This window comes from Citrus clementina, unplaced genomic scaffold (genome assembly GCF_000493195.1).
Source record: "Citrus clementina cultivar Clemenules unplaced genomic scaffold, Citrus_clementina_v1.0 scaffold_7, whole genome shotgun sequence".
NCBI classification, from domain to species: Eukaryota; Viridiplantae; Streptophyta; class Magnoliopsida; order Sapindales; family Rutaceae; genus Citrus; species Citrus x clementina.
The window spans coordinates 12,474,788-12,498,381 of NW_006262075.1; the positions used below are offsets into that span (position 1 = coordinate 12,474,788).

Here is a 23,594-nt window from a genome sequence, read left to right on the forward strand (position 1 = left end):
GTAAATCGTGCCTTATTCCTTTTGCATTTTACTTGTGGACTTTCACATCCAAACACGGCTGCAACATACATAAATGTGGCTATGATGGAAGAGGGCATGGGAAATGTTCATCTTTCTCTTAGATATTTGCATGAAGCCCTTAAATGCAACCAAAGACTATTAGGAGGTGACCATATACAGGTTTTTCTCTCTCTATTTACGCATGTATACAGACTCTTTAGAATTATAAATCTTTCTGTTAACTCAGAATTTTGTTTGATTTCTTCACGTGACAGACAGCTGCAAGTTATCATGCCATAGCCATAGCTCTTTCTTTGATGGAGGCATATTCACTAAGTGTGCAACATGAGCAAACTACACTTAAGATTCTCCAAGCAAAGCTTGGACTAGAAGATCTGCGTACTCAGGTGACTACATGTAGTCATATTTTAATTGGTTCTGTTGTGCAATTTGGCTAGTTGGCTTCTTTCTTGTCAATCTTTTACAGGTGATATTATGATATAAAACAAATTGTATTGGAGGCATATTTTTGTTGTCAAATATGGATATGACCCATTCATTAATCATATCGAAATATCAAAATACGGATATGACCCGTTTATTAATCGTGTTGACTTGTTTAATATTAAATACAAACAAATTAAAAATTAATTTTAAAATAACAAATGTGTCAAAAAAATAAGTTATAAATAAGTTAAAATGACATAAGTATGACATGAATAAGTTTATAACATAATGTGAGTATGACACGAGTCATTAATTTAGGGTTTGGTATATATTTTAGTTTTTTTTCCCAATAATATTAACACATAATAATTGATATTTGTGTTATAAACGTATAATCATATTGAGATGGTCCAAAACAGATACGACATGGTTATTTATCGTGTTGTGTCAACTCATTTATTAATCGTGTCAATATTTGTCAACACGAATATGGGTCATATGTCATATTATGTTGTGTAATCGTGTCGTAATCCATTTTGCCACCTCTAATCTTAACTGTCATAAGAGAATTTCTCAAGTTCCATATTATTGATGGGAAGAGATTTTTGTTATTTTGTTGTATTTTTTGTCGTTTTACAGGATGCTGCTGCATGGCTGGAGTATTTTGAATCAAAAGCTCTAGAGCAGCAAGAAGCGGCACGGAATGGAACTCCAAAGCCAGATGCGTCCATTGCGAGTAAAGGTCACCTTAGGTATTAACAGGGTATTCCCACATTACTTGTTTCTAAATTGTTGATTATTTCTTGTGGCACCAAGACCTATAATGATCTCTTTTTGCAGTGTATCAGATCTCCTGGATTACATTAGTCCTGGTCAAGATTCTAAAAGAAGCGAAGCACATAGGAAACAACGACGTGCAAAGGTAGTATATACTTAGTGCCTGTTTAGTATGACTTATCTAATAGTCATAAATTTTTATTTAATCCCATAAGCTGTTATCAATTTTTTTTTTGTTGTTTAATTGTTTTTTTAGTAGAGCTCTTGAAAATTAAATAAGTTATTTTGCCTCTACTACCAAAAGCTCAAATTTTGTGCTTTTGAGATTAGAGGTTAAAAAGATTTTTTAAATGTTAAAATATCTAAAATATTTTCTACTTATTTGACAATCTTATTTTATTCTTTTCAAAACATAACTTTAAAAAATTTACTTATTAAAGTAATTTTATAATTTTTAATAAAAGCTCTTATTGACAACCAAACAACACAAATTTTTTGGGTAAAAACTTTACTTATAAAATCTTTACTAACAAAAGCTCTACTCAGATAAGATCTATTTGAAAAGCTATGTCAAATGAAGCATTAAGCCTGCTGCTGTTCTCTGTTCCTTTTTTCTTGTGATGTCATCTGAATGGATTCTTAAACTAATTGTAGTTAGGATTTGGTATTTTAGAGTACACTCTGCTGGCTGCATATAGTTTTGGATTTGCTGATTACACGAGTAAACTTGTTGTCCATGCAAAATGCAACTAACTATTGCAGGATAATAGTTCTACTTTTCTGAGTGAACTCTGAAGGCACCAATTATAACATCCATTTCCAGCATAGAATCCCCTGCCCAACAAAAAGAAATCTAACATGCTTATACAGATCGCAGACATGATTGAAAAGTTTCTGATCTATTGATGGCCATAGATTGGGCCAGCTGATAGTTAGTAGGCAATGATGGAGGGTTGCTTGGTCAAGCTGCTAGTTCTTTAGAAATTCAGAGATGATGAGCAGAACGAGTGATAGTTTTTGTTTTCCCCCGTAATCTTGAACAGAGTTGGAAGAAACCATTAATTTGAAGTGCAATGGATGGATATGACAGATCTATCATTTTGGCTGGTAGATGGAGTTCTTCCATTCTACTGTTATTTAATGGTTGTTTTTATTGATTCTAGAAAAACATTTTTCGATTATGCTGGCAGAACCTGCTGTACCTTCGGCTGCTGCTAGAGTTCCTTGTGGGCCAAGGTCGCCTCTCTATTATAGAAATAATTATTCTTACATTATGAAACATGGATTTCCAAAATACCACTCTTCCATTATGGAAAGAAACCTGTTGGGGCCTTCAAGAATCATGAACCCGCATGCACCCGAGTTTGTGCCAATGAGAGGTTAGCAAATAAATCCTGGATATGCAGATTCAAATGTTTCAAATGAGTCGAACTCTTCAAATAACACAAGTGAGGCAGACGATGAGAAACTTGACAAAATGTCCAGTATTCAAGGCGAGGATAATACCTCAAGAAAGAGCAGTACAGAGGCGGAGAAGTCAGAGCTGGCAAGACAGATACTACTTAGCTTCATTGTAAAGTCAGTCCAGCATAATATGGATGCTCCAAGTCATTCTTCAGGCTACGAAAAGAAGATTGGGTATTCAGAAAATTCTTCAGATGCAATTGCAAATGATAGTGCTATCATAAAGATTCTTTATGGAAATGAAAAGGGCAAAACAAACTTGGCATCTCAGTCCAATGATCAAGAACAGCAAAAACCCAAAGATGAAAACCAAAAAAGTGGGGATGGTGAAGGATTTATAGTTGTCAGAAAACGGAGAAGAAACCGACAGCAGATCACAAATGGGGTAACTGAGATGTACAATCATCAATCCATCTGTGCTTCTGTTCGTTAAAAGAGAGAGCAAAGCAATAAAATGCAAAGGTGCCGTCCTGTTTCTCCCAATTTTATTCGAAAAATTTGTCAGTGAATGTTACCGTTGTAGAAATGGTTAAAGTTTGGAGCAAGTTTTAATCAATACTTGATTGTATCATTTTAGATATCCTCTCTGGATGTTCTAATATAATATTTGTACAAATCGGTTTCTTGTTTTGTTAAGAGATTTTGTTTTGATCAATAAATGATGATAAATTAATTGGGCGATTTTCCTCATCAAGAGATCTGTGATGTTGTTCTATAATTGATTTTAACGTTTTAGACTGAGATTTGTAGTTATGCTTCAAATTATTTGGTATTTGGTTGGTGCGTGTGAACAATACGTTCGGAATGGAGTTGAATTGACCCACTGATAGATCGCTTACATTTGCAGCTGAAGTTGCTGCACTGATGATATTACAACTAACATAGTATTTGGCAAAATTCCTTATTTAATTTAAATTTGCAATCAACAGAAACTGAGAAAAGCCAACGGAGACATAACACAGCACGATAAGTTATACACGGCAGAACCGTATGTGCTAGTAAGCAGAGTCACCGATGGAAAACATATCAATGAAATAGAACCACAGTCTGCGGCAGGACGAGTTTATCCAAAGTGCTGCAAATAAACCCAAAATTACTGACACATAGGATGCTCCAAAACTCCATCTTAATGCCACCATATCAATCACAGAATCGCCTTCATCTTCTCCTCCTCCTGTAGGTGTCGCTGGTGGTGCCAACGCACTGCTGCATTTCCTCTTTATCATTGAGCCACAAAGAGCCGAATTACCTTCATAACTGCTGTCATCAAAGGTGGCAAACTGCTCTTTGTCTGGGATTGGGCCGGACAAATTGTTGTATGACACGTTGAAGTTTGACAAAAAGTTGAGCTCAGTTAGTTGAGGAGGTATCCGGCCACTTAATTTGTTGCGGGAAAGGTCCAGGCTCTCTATCATTTTCAGATTGGAGAAGCTCTCTGGTATAGCAACTGATAGTAAATTATTCGACAGATTAAGTGCACGAATATGTTGAAGATGCCCAATTTCCCATGGAATTTCTCCACTGAACTCATTGCTCGACAAATCCAGTCCAGCCATGTCGACGAGACTGCGACCGATGAAAAATTCATATCTATACTTTGTCACAAATTCTACGCCTACTTGTCTACCATGTCGTTCACCTTGCGGCGCCGGATCAAGAGTGGAATTGTAGTAAGTAATGGAATTGTAGTAAGTAAAACTGAGATCACGAGTTGACACAGCAAATCCGGGTATAATATTTGGATATATCACTTCATATCTGTTTACATGTGGATAATCATCAATCGCTTCTCTCCAGAATGACACGTTACCCAAGCATGAAGGTATCGGCCCATTAAGTCTGTTATGTGAAAGATCCATGATACCTAATTTTCTTAATAGGCACAACTGATTAGGAATACGTCCTTGTAGAGAATTCCCTCTCAAAAGAAGAAAATGCAAATTCGAAAGCTCGTTGATCTGATGAGGAATCCTACCAAAAAGCTTATTGTCCCTCAAATCTAGAGTCAATAATGTAGAGCTTCTAAGCAATGCAATTGGAATTAACCCATTAATTGCATTGTTATGCAGATAAATGTGCTCCACTGATGAAAGATTGGAGAGAGATACCGTGGACCCAGACAAACTATTTTCGGAGATGTCTATAAACTCAAGACCTTCAAGATTGCCGAGCTGGACCGGAATAGTACCTTGCAAATAATTTTTTGACATTAAAAGAACCCGAAGGCCTGAGAAGTTGCCAATCCAGTGGGGAATATCGCTGGATAACTTGTTGTTGGATACATCTAATACCCCCAGCAAAGGGGAGCTCAACAAACCATCTGTCATCTTCCCACTGAAATGATTGTTGTCCAACAGTAAGGAACGCAAATGAGTCAAGTTCATAAAATTGGGAAAAAGTTGGCCATAGAAATTGTTATTTGATAGGTCCAACATTTCTAAGGAGAGGCAACTAGAGAATATAGATCGAGGTAATTCTCCTGAAAAATTATTTCTAGACAAATCCAAAGTAATTAGCTCTTTCATCTCACTGATTGAATAAGGACTATTACCTTCAAAACTATTTTTTGACATATCCAAATATATCAATTTCTGAAAGATAATACCCAAATTCTCTGGTAGCTTACCAGAAAAATTGTTACTGGAAATATCTAGATGACGAAGCTTATCGTATTTGGCGTTGGGAAGTCGCGGAAGAATTCCTGAGAATGAGTTATTCAACAAAATCAAAACTTCTAATCCTGTGTTGTTTTGCAACAACCAAGTTGGGAAATTGCCAACCAACTGATTGTGAGAGAGATCAAGGAATTTTAAGTTGTATTGGTGTGAAAGAAAACTGGGATTGACATTTAAGTGGCAGTGAGATAATTGGAGAACCTTGAGAGGATATGTGGGGAGCCATTTTTCGGTTTTCACTTGCAACATATCGTTTCCTGACGAGAGTCGCAAGACCTCAAGCTTTGAATGATTAGCCAATGAATTTATTGAGAATGCTCCTTGAAAATCGATGAAAGAGAGATCCAAATATTCAAGTGATGTGAGGTTGGTCAAGGCAGAAGGAAAGTTTCCACTTAACTGATTGTAAGAAATATCAAGAACTTTGAGATGGGTCAAGTTGTTGACACACTGAGGAAGGTGAACCACAAAATTATTTGACTTTAAATCCAACTCAAGAAGATTCTTCAAATTACATATTCCTGAAAGTGAAAATAAAAAGCTCAGATTTCATAAAACGAAAACTAATTATAGCGCATTCAATCATAAACCCAATATAAGATGTTGATGCGAGATTCCGGTTCTCCTCGTTCTACGACCAGGATCTCTGCTCGATCAACTTCCCCACGACCAGGAGGTCTCCTAGTAATGCTTCTTGTCCAGATATCCCTGCACACACAGACAAGTCAGAGTACGCCGGTTGTTCTCCCAGCGCAAACCCTCCGACGCTCAAGTCAGATATCAAGGTTCGGGGAACGCTTGCCACAGGTCTTATGGCTTTTTCGTGGTTTTTTTCTTTTATCTCAAAAATGCTAACCCTTTTACCTTCGTTGGCTACCTTTTTATAGGCTTCCTCTGAATCCCAGTTTTTCGCTTTTTTCGAGACGGTCTGGGGCTCTGACTGCTGCGTTATGGGCAAACGGGGGATCTTGGTGTTACGCCATGGTTCAGGGGAAAGCGTGGCTGTCGTGGTACTGTGAGATCTTGCGTGTTACGCCACGGTTCAAGGGAAAGCGTGGCTGTCGTGGTTCTATGAGACCTTGCGTGTTACGCCACGGTTCAGGGGAAAGCGTGGCTGTCGTGGTTCTGTGAGACCTTGCGTGTTACGCCACGGTTCAGGGGAAAGCGTGGCTGTCGTGCCTAGATTCTCGGGCTGGAGAGCATGTCTTGCCAACTGCCGTCGACCGGGTCTCCTCGCCTATCGACCTCTAGCCGGAATGGCCGTATACCTCTTATAGGGAATTGGCCTCGCGGATGACAACATCGTGGACGAGCAGGATATTTCTGCTCCTGTTCCTTCGCGCACCAGGCTTTTACGGAACACACCGGTTCGCAGAACTCTGCCATCAGATATCTGCTCGTCATTCCTGGTCTCGTCGACATATTTATCCCAAACAGTATCTCTCCCAAACACCGGTCCCCCAGTTTCTGGTGTTGGGTAATGTAGTGGACCAGCAGTGGAAACTCGACAGCACTCGCTCGCGTGGGATTGGAAAAGGCTGCCAAGAGTCATGTCGCATTTAATTGCGGACGAGGTGACGTGGAAGAAATCCCCCCCTCCATTTGAATTTCAAACCGACGGTTATGAGGCCCTCGGGATTCGGCGCAGTTATATGCTGGCAACCCAAGAGTCCGTCCTCATTTGGAAAGCCAAATCCTCTCGAACGGCATATTCACCATTCACTCCGTCTCCGTCTACGTCTCTGTTTCTCCGGCAAAGAAGTTCCGGCACGAAGCCCCCATCCTTGCCTTTCTCCGATTGAAGCAGTACTTCAGGTATTACTTCTCTCTCCTCGGTCTCGAATAGTTTGTAGATAACTTCTTTTTTCTTTCGTTTGGGTAGTAGTTGGTGGTGTTGTGGTTAGAGTTTAGGGTATGTCAAAAGGCAAAGAGAAGGTCATTGAGGTTGACGACGACGAGTTGGACTTCCTGCCTAGTCTGCTCACCGATCCCGCCTTTGACCCCGAGGTCCCCTTAGAGCCTATTAGGTCTAGTGTCAGGACTAGTGCTAGGAGCATGTCTTCCCAAACGACCTCTACGAGCGGGAGTAATGGTGAGGATGGATCTTCTGATTCCGAGGATACTTTGAGTGAGGGTCGAGGAGATGATTCTGGTGAGGCGTCCCCATCGGGAGCGCCGCGACCAGAGGGGAGGAGTACAATAGGAGGTAGAGCCCTATCGCGGGATTATGCTATTGATTACATGACGTGCACGACCACGTTTGATGAGCTCGAGGACCTCCGGCTGAGGTATAGCATTCCTGGCGAGATACCTCTCAAGGTCCCGAGAAAGAAGGATGCTCCCAGCCGGCCTCCTAGGGGATATGTTACCCTGTATCTGGACAGCTTTAAGTACGGGCTGAGGTGTCCCTTGCAACCTTACTTTGCCCGGATACTTAACGGGCTAAATCTAGCTCCTGGTCAGCTGAATCCCAATGGGTGGAGAGTGCTCTCTGGTCTGTTCATATTGTGGGACAGATGTTGCCAAAGCGAGCCCACGGTTGATGAGGTGAAGCACCTGTATCAGCTAAAGAGCAGCCCCAAAGATGCCGGCTGGTACTACTTCCAATCTAGCACCAAGAGCAGGAAACCTATAACCGACCTCCCTACTGGTGGTGGTGGGAATTAGAAGAGAAAGTTCTTTTTTGCTGGGGGTCCTTGGGGTCAGGTCGCACAAATGGACGGGAAGGATTATCGGGTCCCACCCCGTTTCACGGTCCCAGGTTGCCTGCTCGCTCCAGATGCCTTGTATCCATAATTGTTCTTGTTTTATTGGCTTGTTTCTAACCAAGTGTCTGTTTATGTTGTAGTTTCTTGGGGCGTTCATTTCCCACTCCGACCCGGTCAGCTCAAACGGGTTGAGGCTGTGCTAGTCAATTCCTGCTCGAGCCGGGAACTGTTATCCACATACAACTTGCTCGAGTCTCGCTTGATACTTCCTGGCCATAGGATGGAGGACGCTGTGATTGGGGCTCTGACCCGAAAACGTTCTCGACCTCCAACCACGAAGAGGGACGAGAGTAAGGATGCCCCTACCGCAAAGCGGGCCAACATCGTGCAGCAGGCCCCACCCTTGAAGATTTTACCTCCGGCTCCTGTGAAAGTCGGGGAAGCTAGTGGAGTAGCCACAGATCCTGCTACCTCTTCTCCTCCTATCGGGCCTCGATCTCGCTTACCTGACAGCCGAGCAGAACATCTGGTCCCTTACCTCAATGAGTTAACTAAATCCGTGAGCAAGAAGGACCTGGAGGCCTTTGACGGCCGCACCTTGGGTGAGCTGGTGGGGGCCATGCAGCATAGCGCTTTCCACCTCAGCTGCATGACCACCTATTACAAGGCTAAGGTTGGCCGCTACGACCGGAAGATGAAGGAGGATATCCAATCGGCGACGAACAGAGCTGACGTTGCCGAGAAGAAAGCAGGGGAGCTGAATCTCGAGAATCTGAAGCTGATAGAGCAAGAATCACTTGCTCAAGCAAAAGCCATTACCCTCGAGGAGGAGTTTACCAAGGTCAAGGAGGATCTGCAAAGGCAGAAGGCTATGTATGAGGCTCAGCTCGAGTCTCTCCGTGACTCCCACCGAGCTCAGGTCGAGAACTTGGAGAGGGAGGCCGACAACCAGTACGACCAGGGACTTCGGCATTCCTATCGTTGCATCATGGCCATCCTCGGGAAGCAACACCCTGACCTGAAGATGGATGACCTTGCAGCTGGTGTTGCTCGGCATATAGATGAGGAGGCGGCCAAGGAAGATGCCGAGGGGGTAGAGCCGATCGTGATTGAGGAGGAAAACTCTCCTCCTCGTGCAGTCCCTGCTGAAGTTGGCGAGGCGAGCACCCCCCCGGACGCAACTGGCGATACCCCCCCTGCACCTGAGGAGGTCCAGCCAACCGATGCTGCTCGGCTCACTGATCCGCCGTCTTTTTGATATATTTCTTTTATTGTAATGGACAATGTTCATGAAGATTATCCCCTCTGTTAATCATTAACCAATTAATAAAAATGTTTTTTGATTACTTTCTTGTGTTGTAATTATGAGTTAATTTTCGTTTGAGAATCTGCTTGTCTTTGTCTGGACGAGCAGGTTCCGGCTTGGCTCATGGTTTTGCCGCATGCCTTTTAAGATTTTTCAATGCCTGGGATTCGGTTTGCCTTCGCGCAGTCGAGCAGATCCTAGCACGCTTGGCTTCGGTCTCGCCATAAGACAGGCTTTGAGACTTGGCGAGCCTTTGCATGCCTTGGGAATTTCTTCGAATGTTTTGGAGTCTGCTCGCCTCCTCGTGGTCGAGCAGATCCTGGCATGCTTGGCTTCTGTCTCGCCATAAGACAGGCTTTGAGACTTGGCGAGCCTTTGCATGCCTTGAGAATTTCTTCGAATGTTTTGGAGTCTGCTCGCCTTCTCGTGGTCGAGCAGATCCTGGCATGCTCGGCTTCTGTCTCGCCATAAGACAGGCTTTGAGACTTGGCGAGCCTTTGCATGCCTTGGGAATTTCTTCGAATGTTCTGGAGTCTGCTCGCCTTCTCGTGGTCGAGCAGATCCTGGCATGCTTGGCTTCTGTCTCGCCATAAGACAGGCTTTGAGACTTGGTGAGCCTTTGCATGCCTTGGGAATTTCTTCGAATGTTCTGGAGTCTGCTCGCCTTCTCGTGGTCGAGCAGATCCTGGCATGCTTGGCTTCTGTCTCGCCATAAGACAGGCTTTGAGACTTGGCGAGCCTTTGCATGCCTTGGGAATTTCTTCGAATGTTCTGGAGTCTGCTCGCCTTCTCGTGGTCGAGCAGATCCTGGCATGCTTGGCTTCTGTCTCGCCATAAGACAGGCTTTGAGACTTGGCGAGCCTTTGCATGCCTTGGGAATTTCTTCGAATGTTCTGGAGTCTGCTCGCCTTCTCGTGGTCGAGCAGATCCTGGCATGCTTGGCTTCTGTCTCGCCATAAGACAGGCTTTGAGACTTGGCGAGCCTTTGCATGCCTTGGGAATTTCTTCGAATGTTTTGGAGTCTGCTCGCCTTCTCATGGTCGAGCAGATCCTGGCATGCTTGGCTTCTGTCTCGCCATAAGACAGGCTTTGAGACTTGGCGAGCCTTTGCATGCCTTGAGAATTTCTTCGAATGTTTTGGAGTCTGCTCGCCTTCTCATGGTCGAGCAGATCCTGGCATGCTTGGCTTCTGTCTCGCCATAAGACAGGCTTTGAGACTTGGCGAGCCTTTGCATGCCTTGGGTTTTTCTCGGTTTCGAGCGAATGAAATTCCGCGACGTTCCATTAATGGCAGGACTTGACTTACATGAAATTGTTTGGACATAAAGCGTGAAAGATAAACGATAATGAACATGAGCGAAAATAGCTTTCAAATGTGAACAAGTCTTACTGGAAGTACTTCCGGAGGTGTGCTGCGTTCCATGGGCGTTTCACCTCGTGGCCGTCCGCGCGGACCAGCTTGTAAGCTCCGGGTCCCGCTATCTGCTTGACTCTATATGGCCCTTCCCAATTCGGTCCCAGCACTCCTTGAGTCGAATCTTTGGTGCTCTGATTCACTCTTCTCAGTACCCAGTCTCCGACCCTGAATTGCCGTATGTTCACCTTCTGGTTATAATACCGAGCAACCCTTTGTTGGTAAGTGACTGATCGCTCGGCTGCTTGCTCCCTCCTTTCCGTTAGCAGATCAAGATTCAAACATATCTGCTCGTCGTTCTCCTGCTCATTGAAATGACCTGTCCGGTGTGTGGTCGTTCCTATCTCAGCCGGCACGACCGCTTTATGTCCGAAAGCCAAAGCGAACGGTGTCTCCCTAGTTGCGGTTTTGTGGGTTGTTCTGTATGCCCATAGCACACCTGACAGCTCGTCAACCCAAGCACCCTTTTTTGCTCCGAGCCTGGTTTTCAGAAGCCTCTTGATGGTCTTGTTGGCTGCTTCTACTTGTCCATTCGATTGAGGGTGAGCAAGCGAGCAATACTTCAGCTCTATCCCGAGGTTCTGGCAGAAATCCCTGAAGCTGTGATTATCGAACTGCCTGCCATTATCCGTTACCAAGGCATAAGGGATCCCGTATCGACAGACCAGGTTTCTCCACACGAAGTCTGTTGTTTTCTTCTCTGTGATCCTGCTAAGGGCTTCCACCTCTATCCACTTCGTGAAGTAATCTATAGCAACTATTGCATGTGTTGCTGCTCCTCGTCCTTTTGGCAATGGGCCGATCAGATCAATTCCCCATTGAGCAAATGGCCAAGGGGAGGCCATGGAGGTGAGCTTCTCTGGTGGTTGGTTGGAGAAATTTGCAAAACTCTGGCAGCTTGCACAACCCCTGGTCTTCTTTTGCGCATCCTGGTGCATTGTCGGCCAGAAATATCCCTGCCTTAGAACCTTGTGGGCCAGGGACCTCCCGCCAGAATGATTTCCGTAAATTCCTTCATGTACTTCTCTCAGCACGTAATCCGCGTCGTCCTCATCCAAACACCGAAGGAACGGTAGTGTATATCCTCGCCGATACAGTACCCCATCGATCATCGTGTATCTCGAGGCCTGGGCTCTAATCTTCCGAGCTCGCAGCTTATCTGGTGGTAATACCCCGTCTCTAAGGTATGAAACTATCGGGTCCCTCCACGAGCATTTTTGTTCTATCCGTAACACCCCCGAATTCTGTTCGATACTCGGGCTGGACTTCACCTCCAGAGGGACTGACTTTGGCATTTTTGGGTCGGCTACTGCTGCCATCCTCGCCAAAATGTCTGCTCGACTATTCTACTCCCTGGGGATTTGTATCACCTCCACTGCCTCGAACTTCCCCATCATCTGCCTGACTATTTTCAGGTACTGTTCCATCTTCTCCTCTCTTGGTTGGAATCTTTCACTGACATGATTCGCAACCAGCTGGGAATCGGTTCTGATCTTAACTCTGTCTGCTTTCACGGCCTTAGCCAATTCCAGACCTGCTATCAAGGCTTCATACTCTGCCTGGTTATTTGTGGCTGTAAATTCCAACTTTACAGCATAAGAGATCTCCTCCCCCTCCGGGCCTTCCAGGACAATCCCTGCTCCTGAACCCCGCTCCCCTGATGACCCATCCACAGACATCTGCCATATTTGAGTTTCGTCATTGCCTACAGCTGCATCTTGTTGATCTAAGCATACTTCGGGCTCTGTGAATTCAGCTAGGAAATCGGCCATTGCCTGGGCCTTTATCGCCGCGCGGGGTTTATAGTCTATGTCGAACTCGCTCAGCTCCACAGCCCACTTGACGAGCCGACCAGAGGCATCTGGCTTGTGCAGAGTTTGACGCAATGGCTGGTTTGTTATTATCGAGACCGGAAAGGCTTGGAAATATGGCCTCAACTTCCGAGCAGCAACCACAAGGGCAAGTGCCCATTTCTCCAACGGTGGGTATCTGGCCTCAGCGTCGAGCAAGGCCTTGCTGGTGTAGTATATCGGATACTGAACTCCTTCTTCCTCTCTCACCAGAACAGAACTGGCGGCCCGATCCGATACCGCCAAATACAGATACAACTTGTCCCCATCCCTCGGTGTGGACAGCAGCGGAGCTTGCTGTAAGTATTGCTTCAAGTTTCGGAAGGCTTCCTCGCATTCGGGGGTCCATTCTGTTTTCTTTCCCCTCCTTATCACTTGAAAGAATGGCTGACACTTATCTGTAGCCTTGGATATGAATCTGCTCAACGCCGCCAACCTCCCCGTGAGGCTCTGCATCTCCTTCAGGTTACGAGGAGACGTCATTTGCACAATCGCCTGGATTTTCTCGGGATTTGCTTCAATCCCCCTATGGCTCACCATGAATCCCAGGAATTTCCCTGACTCGACCCCAAAAGCACACTTCTCCGGGTTGAGCTTCATCTTATACTTCCTCAAAAGCTCGAATGTCTCCTCGAGGTGTCTGACGTGTTCCTTCGGGATTTTGGACTTGGTAATCATGTCATCCACGTACACCTCCATGGTTTTCCCGATCAACGGCTTAAAGACTTTGTTCACCAGCCTTTGATAGGTGGCCCCAGCATTCTTGAGACCGAATGGCATCACCCTGTAACAGAACAAACCTTGGCTAGTGATGAAAGCCGTGCTCTCCTCATCCTGCTCGTACATGGGGATCTGGTTGTATCCCGAGAATGCGTCCATGAAGCTAAGCAGACCATGTCCAGCCGTTGAATCTACTAGCTGATCGATCCTTGGTAAAGGGAAGCTGTCTTTTGGGCACGCCTTGTTGAGGTCTGTGAAATCCACACACATCCTCCACTTGCCGTTTGCCTTCTTTACCAGCACCACATTTGATATCCATTCTGGGTAACTGACTTCCCGAATGAACCCTGCTCTCAAGAGCTTCTCCACCTCGTCATTTACAGCCTCATACCTCTCCTGGTTGAAGCATCTCCTCTTCTGCCTTACTGCCCGAGCACCTTTCTTTATTGCCAGCTTATGACACGCTACCTCAGGGTCAATCCCCGGCATGTCTTCATGTGTCCAGGCAAACACATCAGCATGAGCCTGTAAGCATTTCACCAACTCCTGCTTTTGCTCTCTCTTAAGTCTCGACCCGATTCTGATCGTCTTTCCCGGGTTCTCTGGTCCCATGCTCACTGTTTCCAGATCCTCCACAGGTTCTTGTCTGCCAGTCTTGTTTTCCACTCGGGTATCGAGGGACGTTATCTGCATTGCCTCCCTTGCTACCGAGGAGTAGCAGCTTCTTGCGATCCTCTGGTCTCCTCGTACCACTCCTACTACCCCATTCACCCGGTACTTCAGAGCCAGATAATGGTTGGACAACACCGCTTTGCTCATCCTTAAAAATGGCCGACCTAGGATCATCTGGTAAGGACCTTCCTCATCCACTACGACAAAGTCCAGTATCACTGTTCTTTCTGTCGGGGGGCTCCCAATTGTGATGGGCAGTTCGACCACGCCCAGAGGAACCAGCTTCCCTCCTCCGAACCCCTTCAAGGAGGTGTTGGTGTATTCCAACTTTCGGTCGGCTATTCCCATCTCTTCCAGGGTTGACTTAAATAACACATCAACTGAGCTCCCTGTATCAACCAGTATCCGGTCAAACTTCTTGCTAGCGACCGTAGCCCTGATGACTAAGGCATCCTCGTGGGGGTATAGAATCCCTTCATCATCCTCATCCGTCCACATGATTGGCACTTGCCTGACCCTTGCTCGTTTGGCTGCTGGGGTGTTGAGGAGTACCTCTTTACTGGTCATGGCGTACCTAGCATAATTTTTTCTCGATCTGTTTGAATCTCCGGCCAACGTTGGGCCCCCAGCTATCACCCTTACTGCGGGCTGCTCGCGCCTCAAGATTCTATCACTCTGCTCCCCTTCATCTGTCGTGGCCACCATCGGAAAAGTCCCATCCATAAACTCGTCCAGGTACCGATTTCTCACCAAATCTTCGACCTGGGTCTTGAGATCTCTACACTCTGTTGTGGTATGGCCGTGGGTGCCATGGAACTTACAATAACGTCCCCTATTCCTCCTGTTGGGCAGCTTTGTTATTGGTGTAGGGAGGTGCAGCAGCCCTCGATCCTTTATGGCCTCGTATATCTCATCCAGGGACATCTTCAAGGGAGTGTACCGCCCATAGTCCTGGTTCTGGTCGATCAGATGCACTGCTCTTTCTCTGTTTGCCTCGTTCTGAGTTGGGGGCGGTGGAAGTACTTCTGGTCTGCTCGTCCTGCCACCGTGGGAATGTTGATGAAGACCACCAGATGCCGGATCATTTCTTGTCCAAGGTTCCCTAGCTGGGGAACGAGGAGGTTGCGCCCTGCTGCGCTGATATTGTGGTGGCCTCTGAGGAGGCTGGTAAGCGGTGACCCTACCTCCTGCTCCACTACCGGAGGCCTGGTGGTCCCTCCTCCTGATCGGCCCATTCCCTGGTAATGCTTTCTTCTCTTTCCTCCCCAACCCTTCTAACTGGTTTGTCTTGATCCGTGCAGCCTTCTCCTCTTCAATCTCGATGTCTCTTTTAGCCTGCTCGTATGCTGCCGCATACGTTTGAATAGCTGGGCTTCTCAAATTGTACCACAGCCTTCCTATCTTCACCCCTTCTTTCAATCCCCTTAACGCCTGAGGGTGGTTGAAGGCTCCCAAGTCGAGGACAGCCCGATGAAACCTCTTGATGAATTCCCGAAGGGTTTCTTGCTCCCCCTGTTTCATGCTTTTCAGCTCCATCATGTCATCTTCCGGTGACATCGCCCCACTGAACTGCTCTGCGAATTCCTGGCACATCTGCTCGAAGGTTTTAATGCTGCCCCGAGGAAGTTTCCTGTACCATTCTCGTGCACGTCCCTCGAGGGATAGTGGGAACACCCTGCACCTTTGGGATTGAGATAGTCCTTGCACCCCAGTTATGTCGTTGAAGCGCTCTATGTGCATCAGCGGATCGGTTCTTCCCGAGTATCTGAGGTCGGGGAGGCGGAAATCTCTCGGAATAACTGCCCTCATGATCTCCGCTGCAAGCGGCGATTCTCCGTCCAGCATTATCCTCCAACCAGGGGCTCTGTTCCTCCCTTGCATGTCGTCAATTATCTACGCTAGTCTGCGCACTTCCTCCTCTAGCTGCCCTGCACGACCAGGGTCACGTGCTGCAACTTGATCCCGCTCTTGCTCTACATCTTGCAAGTGTTGCCTCAACTCTGTTTCCTCTGCATTCACCACCCCGTCGTCCGCGTCACAAGTCTGTCTTGCCGGGGACCGCTCTCTTTCTCTATGAAATTCTCCCCGTAGAGGTACATTACCCCTCTCACCACCAAATCTCCCTGTGGTTTGACTTCTCCCCGCACTATCGGGACCTGGTGCTACTCCACCACCTCTCACCCTTCCTTCTTGGGTTACCCTTCGCTCGTTCCGCAGCTCATGCAGGATGGTTGTCAAGGTCTCCATCTGCTTTTCCATCCGTTCCATCCGGTCGAACATGACTTTTTCCCGTGCTTCGCTGACTATCTCCCTCAGCGTCACGGAATCGTTAAGCCTCATATCACCCCCTTGTGCACTACTTCCTCCTGTCTCCATTGCTTTTCGCTTACTTCACCCCTCTTCTTGCTATCAACAGAAGCTTTTTGCTCTGGATCCCCACAGACGGCGCCAAAATGTTGATGCAAGATTCCGGTTCTCCTCGTTCTACGACCAGGATCTCTGCTCGATCAACTTCCCCACGACCAGGAGGTCTCCTAGTAATGCTTCTTCTCCAGATATCCCTGCACACACAGACAAGTCAGAGTACGCCGGTTGTTCTCCCGGCGCAAACCCTCCGACGCTCAAGTCAGATATCAAGGTTCGGGGAACGCTTGCCACATGTCTTATGGCTTTTTCGTGGTTTTTTTCTTTTATCTCAAAAATGCTAACCCTTTTACCTTCGTTGGCTACCTTTTTATAGGCTTCCTCTGAATCCCAGTTTTCCGCTTTTTTCAAGACGGTCTGGGGCTCTGACTGCTGCGTTATGGGCAAACGGGGGATCTTGCGTGTTACGCCATGGTTCAGGGGAAAGCGTGGCTGTCGTGGTACTGTGAGATCTTGCGTGTTACGCCACGGTTCAGGGGAAAGCGTGGCTGTTGTGGTTCTGTGAGACCTTGCGTGTTACGCCACGGTTCAGGGGAAAGCGTGGCTGTCGTGGTTCTGTGAGACCTTGCGTGTTACGCCACGGTTCAGGGGAAAGCGTGGCTGTCGTGCCTAGATTCTCGGGCTGGAGAGCATGTCTTGCCAACTGCCGTCGACCGGGTCTCCTCGCCTATCGACCTCTAGCCGGAATGGCCGTATACCTCTTATAGGGAATTGGCCTCGCGGATGACAACATCGTGGACGAGCAGGATATTTCTGCTCCTGTTCCTTCGCGCACCAGGCTTTTACGGAACACACCGGTTCGCAGAACTCTGCCATCAGATATCTGCTCGTCATTCCTGGTCTCGTCGACATATTTATCCCAAACAGTATCTCTCCCAAACATAAGACTTATAAAACGGACATGAAATCAAATTGTCTAAGTATTTTGGTCAACATAAATAATAATAGAATGATATGAATTTATTTCTCATATAATATGATGTTGATTGCAAAAGCGTTTCAATTAATCTAACAATAAAATAATAATAATAATAATATAAAAGCAGTCATCAATTCTTGCTCATCATAATCCATTCAAAAAGCGTTTCAGCAATTCTCGTTGTTTACAATAATGATTTTCTGCTGAAGAGTTTGTTGAATTCGTCTTTTTCGTTGGATATTGGTTTTCTAATCTCTAAATTTGTTGGATAATGTAAAGAGAAACTCATAATATATTAGTTGCTTTCTTAAACTTTATTTATTCTTCTCATAGCATTAAAAAATATATATATATTTGCCCAAGCGGAAAAAAAAAAAAAACTGGTCTTCATATTTAATTTGACCAACAAGTCACTGGGAAGTAGGAATTGTGCATCAGTAATGCAAATATTGGGTGCGTTGGCATTGTTTTATATGCTGTTTTTTATTTTTTGAATTTAGAAAATATTAGATACGTGTTCGGTAGATTGTTTCTGAAAATATTTTTAAAAATATAAAATTCATTCTACGCATTTTAACAAAAGAAATGAGAAACAATTTTTTCTTATTTTCCTTATTTCCCAATACAATATTAAGTTCCAAAATGAAGAATTCTTTGTACCTCCTCCTGAAATAATAATAATATCAACATTATTATTATTATTATCATTAGGTCTAATTATCCCTGGGTGACAGATGTTTTAATAAATTTCAAAAAGATGACACATGTTTTGAAAACACTCGAGTGGGTGACATTCCATTAACTTTTGTTGTTAATTTTAACCAGTCGAGGGTAGAATTGAAAAAATAATTTTTTTTTCATAAAGCCAAAGAGATGAAAATATTGAATTTATACAGTACTTTATAATTCATAAGATTTTTGCTTCTTTATATTCACAAATCAGTTTGATCAACAAGAATTTTTTTAAAATTTATTTGATTTAACAAAAAAAACCTGTTAATTAGACTTATGTTTAATTTTTTTTATATTTTCTATTTAAAAAATTAAAAATGAGTGAGTATGGGCAAAAACATCATTTTGTGGGGTAGAAACGTCATTTAATTTACTATTCTCATTAAAATTAATGACAAAAGTTAATAGAATGTCACTCGCTCGAATATTTTTAAAAAATGTCATCTTCTTAAAATTTGTTAAAACATATGTCACCTAGAGATTATTATTCTTATTGTTGTTGTTGTTGTTGTTGTTGTTGTTGTTGTTGTTGTTGTACCCAAAGACTCAATTTCCTTCACAAAAATCTTTTCTTTTTATATACATTATAATATTTATGTTTTTATATATTAACTAAATCAAATATGTAGGGTTTATCATTTTTCTTTGAACAAAAAAATAGAAGGATCACCTAATTTATTCTTAAAATTAAAATAATCAATATACATTGCTTAATCTTAAGTTTATGGAAATTATTCCAATAATAATTCTTTGAGATATTCTTACCAAACATATTTATGTTTTTCTCATTTTTCAGATTATTTTTGAAAATGATACTGAACACATTTTTAAATTTTAAAAATAAATTTAAAAATAGCATTTTCATTTTTATTTTGTAAAAACAACAATTAGAAAACAATATTGGGCTATTATTTATCATGTTTCAACATAAAAACACAGTGTAAATTGTTTAATATGGGTTTCTAGAGAATTTTTTATGTTACTATAACTCAAATTCAATGCTTCCAAGCTTTTGAATTTAGCTAGTCTTGCATCAAGAATTAATGAACATAAGAAAAATAAATTTCATTCAGAATTATAAATATTGAAATAAAGATAAATATCATTGTTGATTTTTTTATAAAAATGATTTAGAATTAAGAGAGAGTGAAAGAAATGAGCGGGTTATGTCAGAAATTGGTGATAGAGTATATCAAGTACTACACTTTGTATAGAAAGCAGTGCTTCTAATTTAAATTTGATCTAGTTTAAAGCAATTAAAAAATGCAAATATATTATCATCTTGATTAACATCTAAAACAATTTTTATCATTGGAGGAAGTGAATTGTTATATACCTTGAATTGTAGTTATCCCACAATAACCAAGATCCAATGTTTTCAAGTTTGGCAAATCTGCGAATCCTACATGCGCCGATAAAAAAATGAAAATATTACATTTAAAGGCATTGTATGTGATCAGCGCGTTTGATGAACATTAATTCTACATTTAATTTTGCTTCTTATCTCAAATTCAGTGGCCTACCTAGCGTTGTCAGATTTTGATTATCGCTTAAATACAACACTTGCAGGTTTGTCAAATTTGCTAATCCTGCTAAAAAAACATAAATTTTGTCAATAACAGATATGTCACTCTCGTCTAAATTGTTTAATTAAAATAATATGATAAATATTGAATGAAAATTAACTGTGCACATTGTTATTTTTTTGTTTCTATTGATATTTTAATATATACCGTCACTTTTAGCATTACCAAGATTTGGAGTGTTTGAATCATAATTTGTAAATTAGTTTGCACTTTGAGTAAACTTGAAAATGTGAAAAAAGCAATTAAAAAAATGCAAATATATTATCATCTTGATTAACATCTAAAACAATTTTTGTCATTGGAGGAAGTGAATTGTTATATGCCTTGAATTGTAGTTATCCCACAAGAACCAAGATCCAATGTTTTCAAGTTTGGCAAATCTGCGAATCCTACATGCGCCGATAAAAAATGAAAATATTACATTTAAAGGCATTGTATGTGATCCACGCGTTTGATGAACATTAATTCTACATTTAATTTGCTTCTTATCTCAGATTCAGTGGCCTACCTAGCGTTGTCAGAATTTGATTACCGCTTAAATCCAACACTTGCAGGTTTGTCAAATTTGCTAATCCTGTTAAAAAAAGGTTAATTTTGTCAATAACAGTTATGTCACTCTCATCTAAATTGTTTAATTAAAATAATATGGTAAATATTGAATGAAAATTAACCGTGCACATTGTTATTTTTTTGTTTCTATTGATATTTTAATATATACCGTCACTTTTAGCATTACCAAGATTTGGAGTGTTTGAATCATAATTTGTAAATTAGTTTGCACTTTGAGTAAACTTGAAAATGTGAAAAAAGCAATTAAAAAATGCAAATATATTATCATCTTGATTAACATGTAAAACAATTTTTATCATTGGAGGAAGTGAATTGTTATATACCTTGAATTGTAGTTATCCCACAATAACCAAGATCCAATGTTTTCAAGTTTGGCAAATCTGCGAATCCTACATGCGCCGATAAAAAAATGAAAATATTACATTTAAAGGCATTGTATGTGATCCGCGCGTTTGATGAACATTAATTCTACATTTAATTTGCTTCTTATCTCAAATTCAGTGGCCTACCTAGCGTTGTCAGATTTTGATTATCGCTTAAATACAACACTTGCAGGTTTGTCAAATTTGCTAATCCTACTAAAAAAAATATAAATTTTGTCAATAACAGATATGTCACTCTCATCTAAATTGTTTAATTAAAATAATATGGTAAATATTGAATGAAAATTAACCGTGCACATTGTTATTTTTTGTTTCTATTGATATTTTAATATATACCGTCACTTTTAGCATTACCAATATTTGGAGTGTTTGAATCATAATTTGTAAATTAGTTTGCACTTTGAGTAAACTTGAAAATGTGAAAAAAGCAATTAAAAAAAATGCAAATATATTATCATCTTGATTAACATCTAAAACAATTTTTGTCATTGGAGGAAGTGAATTGTTATATACCTTGAATTGTAGTTATCCCACAAGAACCAAGATCCAATGTTTTCAAGTTTGGCAAATCTGCGAATCCTACATGCGCCGATAAAAAATGAAAATATTACATTTAAAGGCATTGTATGTGATCCGCGCGTTTGATGAACATTAATTCTACATTTAATTTGCTTCTTATCTCAGATTCAGTGGCCTACCTAGCGTTGTCAGATTTTGATTATCGCTTAAATACAACACTTGCAGGTTTGTCAAATTTGCTAATCCTGTTAAAAAAAAACATAAATTTTGTCAATAACAGATATGTCACTCTCGTCTAAATTGTTTAATTAAAATAATATGGTAAATATTGAATGAAAATTAATTGTGCACATTGTTTAATTAAAAAAATTATCGTCTAAAGAACCGTGTATATAATAATTAGAACTCAAATCCAACGCTTCCAAGTTTTTTAATTTAGCTAATCTTGCGCCATGAAAGAAGAAAAATCTTAGTAATCGTCTTTGGGAAAAAAATAAAGAATTAAGAAATTAGATTAAATAATTGTAGTAATAAAGCATATGACTCAGATCTAATTAAATTGATCATATACTCAAAAATGATTTTTTTTTAATTTTACTGAGAAATTAGAAAGTAATTTTTTGCCGTGTACCAATTGTAGTCAAGTTTGTCAAGTTTTCCAGTCAAAAATTGGTTTTAATTTGACATTATACATGTGTAAAAATTAAGGGCATAATAATATCACAAGGAATTTGGGTAGTGACTTGTTGCCGTGTGCTGACTTGGTAATTATCTCAGTAGCCTACCTAGCCTTGTTAAAGAGCCACTAGTTATATTGGCGTTCCTGCTTAGATCCAACACTTGCAAGTATCTCAAATTTGCTAATCCTGCTCAGAAAACATTAATTTTGATCAAGCCAATATAAATATATATTTTAATTAAGAAATTAATTAAGTTGCCTGACATGTATATCTGCTGGCCTGAAACGTATATGTATACCTTGCTTGGTTTTGGAACCTTCAATCTTATTGAAACCAAGATTCAGAGTGGTAAGTGAAGTTAGTGTATTCAAATATGGTAATATGATGTTGTTGAATTTATTACGACCAAGATTTAAGGTCTTCAGCTGCTTCAAACTCCCAAAGCTATCGTAAGCTGCAAATGCATATGAAGTGTTATTATTAATTAGTCACTGAAAATATTTATGGACGAGATATAAATGTATACATATATACGGACCTCTCTTCTCATAGATGCCTGTAAACTGATTCCCGAATAAGTCGAGCCTTTGCAATTCTTTAAAAGGATGAAACAATGACATATTCAGAAGCAAAGTCGGAGGTCCTTCATAAACATAAAAGGAGTTAAAAGGGTAGTTGAATTTTGTCGTCTCATTGAGTGAGAGTTGCATCACGCGTCGTGTGGTGGTGTTGCACTTAACTCCCTCCCAATCATCACAACAATCAGACGGCATTCCATCATCCTCACCAACCCATGAAGGAAGAATTTTGTCATCATATCGAATATCACTGATTGATATGAAGAAGCTCTTGATTTCCAACAGAGCAGTCCTCTCTGTTTCCAAGCATGCTTTGTATCCATGCATTTCATTCATCAAAACAATAATCCAAATTAGTGACATTAATGAGAACTTAAGACAGGAAGTACTTTCCATTGCAGAGCAACTTTTCATTTGGTTAAAATTAAATGTGCAATGAGCAACTTTCCATTGCAGAGCAATTTATACTAAAAGTTTATCGCAGGTCTTGCAATTTGATTGGCTGAAGACTTTTTTAAGACTTTCCAATACATCGCCATCTTTGAAGACTCGTAAGCATTCCATGTTTTGCAACATTCGACCAACGGGAAAAAGCACTTCATTAATACCCCGTGGAAAATATAGATAAAGTGATTGTAAACTATAAATTTTTCCAATAGTTTGATGGAGATAATCATAACTAATAAAATAAAAGTTGACTGAGAGAATTTAAATAATTTAGCCGTATGTTTGGATTTCCATTGCATTATCAGTCAATCTATTAAATAATGTGTTTTGAGAAGAATTTGATTGGTTGTTTGATAAGTTTAAATCAATTTATTAGAAAATCAATAATTAATCAACGTAAATCTTCGTGTATGTTTAGTTAGTGTGGCGTAGTCTGAAATGACAAAACACATAAATGTTATTTGAAGCTCTTGTGACCCTTTGTGTTCCTGCATTCGGATAAGGAAAGTTTCCATTGCTCCAGTCTACACTCTTCACTACTATTACAATCACTCGAAATGACAAAAACAGAAATTTCGTATGAACATGGGACCGATGTACGGGTCCAATTTAAATGACCCTAGCTAATTTTGCATATATTATTGCAACTATGTGGAAAATTAAAGTTGACTGACTTTCAAATTAAGCCAACAAACAAGTGGCCATCAACTCTTTCCCTCTATG

General features: G+C 41.7%; 3 protein-coding genes across 3 annotated transcripts in view; 2 read left to right on the forward strand and 1 right to left on the reverse strand.

The window, feature by feature from the left end:
- Positions 1-2,983, forward strand: part of LOC18036611 (protein TSS) — a 14,369-nt gene extending 11,386 nt beyond the window's left edge. The window contains exons 20-24 of the mRNA XM_024181146.1: positions 1-180; positions 276-407; positions 1,087-1,199; positions 1,288-1,369; positions 2,415-2,983. The exon at positions 1-180 is cut by the window's left edge and continues 3 nt beyond it. Of these exons, the coding sequence (XP_024036914.1) occupies positions 1-180; positions 276-407; positions 1,087-1,199; positions 1,288-1,369; positions 2,415-2,501 (594 nt within the window). The 3' untranslated portion in view covers positions 2,502-2,983. The remainder of the gene's footprint in view (positions 181-275; positions 408-1,086; positions 1,200-1,287; positions 1,370-2,414) is intronic.
- LOC18036612 lies at positions 2,693-3,324 on the forward strand. The gene has a single exon (XM_024180363.1). It carries the CDS (start codon positions 2,702-2,704, stop codon positions 3,119-3,121), a length of 420 nt encoding a protein of 139 aa, XP_024036131.1. The 5' UTR covers positions 2,693-2,701; the 3' UTR covers positions 3,122-3,324.
- Positions 3,325-3,683: 359 nt separating this feature from the next.
- LOC18036068 (receptor-like protein 9DC3) lies at positions 3,684-12,110 on the reverse strand. The gene is made up of 4 exons (XM_006427347.2): positions 11,517-12,110; positions 11,231-11,405; positions 10,996-11,046; positions 3,684-5,884 (listed from the first exon to the last, which is right to left on the reverse strand). Exons 1-4 carry the CDS (start codon positions 12,108-12,110, stop codon positions 3,684-3,686), a joined length of 3,021 nt encoding a protein of 1,006 aa, XP_006427410.2.
- Between the last annotated feature and the right edge of the window lie 11,484 nt (positions 12,111-23,594).

What these genes read in the sequence shown, in the direction of transcription:
- LOC18036612 (XM_024180363.1), top strand. Translation starts at nt 2,702, where the DNA reads ATGTCCAGTATTCAAGGCGAGGATAATACCTCAAGAAAGAGCAGTACA.
- LOC18036068 (XM_006427347.2), bottom strand. Translation starts at nt 12,110, where the DNA reads ATGGCAGCAGTAGCCGACCCAAAAATGCCAAAGTCAGTCCCTCTGGAG. An exon ending in ACTTCACGAAGTGGATAGAG is followed by an intron (nt 11,406 to 11,516) that starts GTGGAAGCCCTT and finishes AATGGCAGGCAG; the next exon opens with TTCGATAATCACAGCTTCAG. An exon ending in TACCAACAAAGGGTTGCTCG is followed by an intron (nt 5,885 to 10,995) that starts GTATTATAACCA and finishes TTTCACTTTCAG; the next exon opens with GAATATGTAATTTGAAGAAT.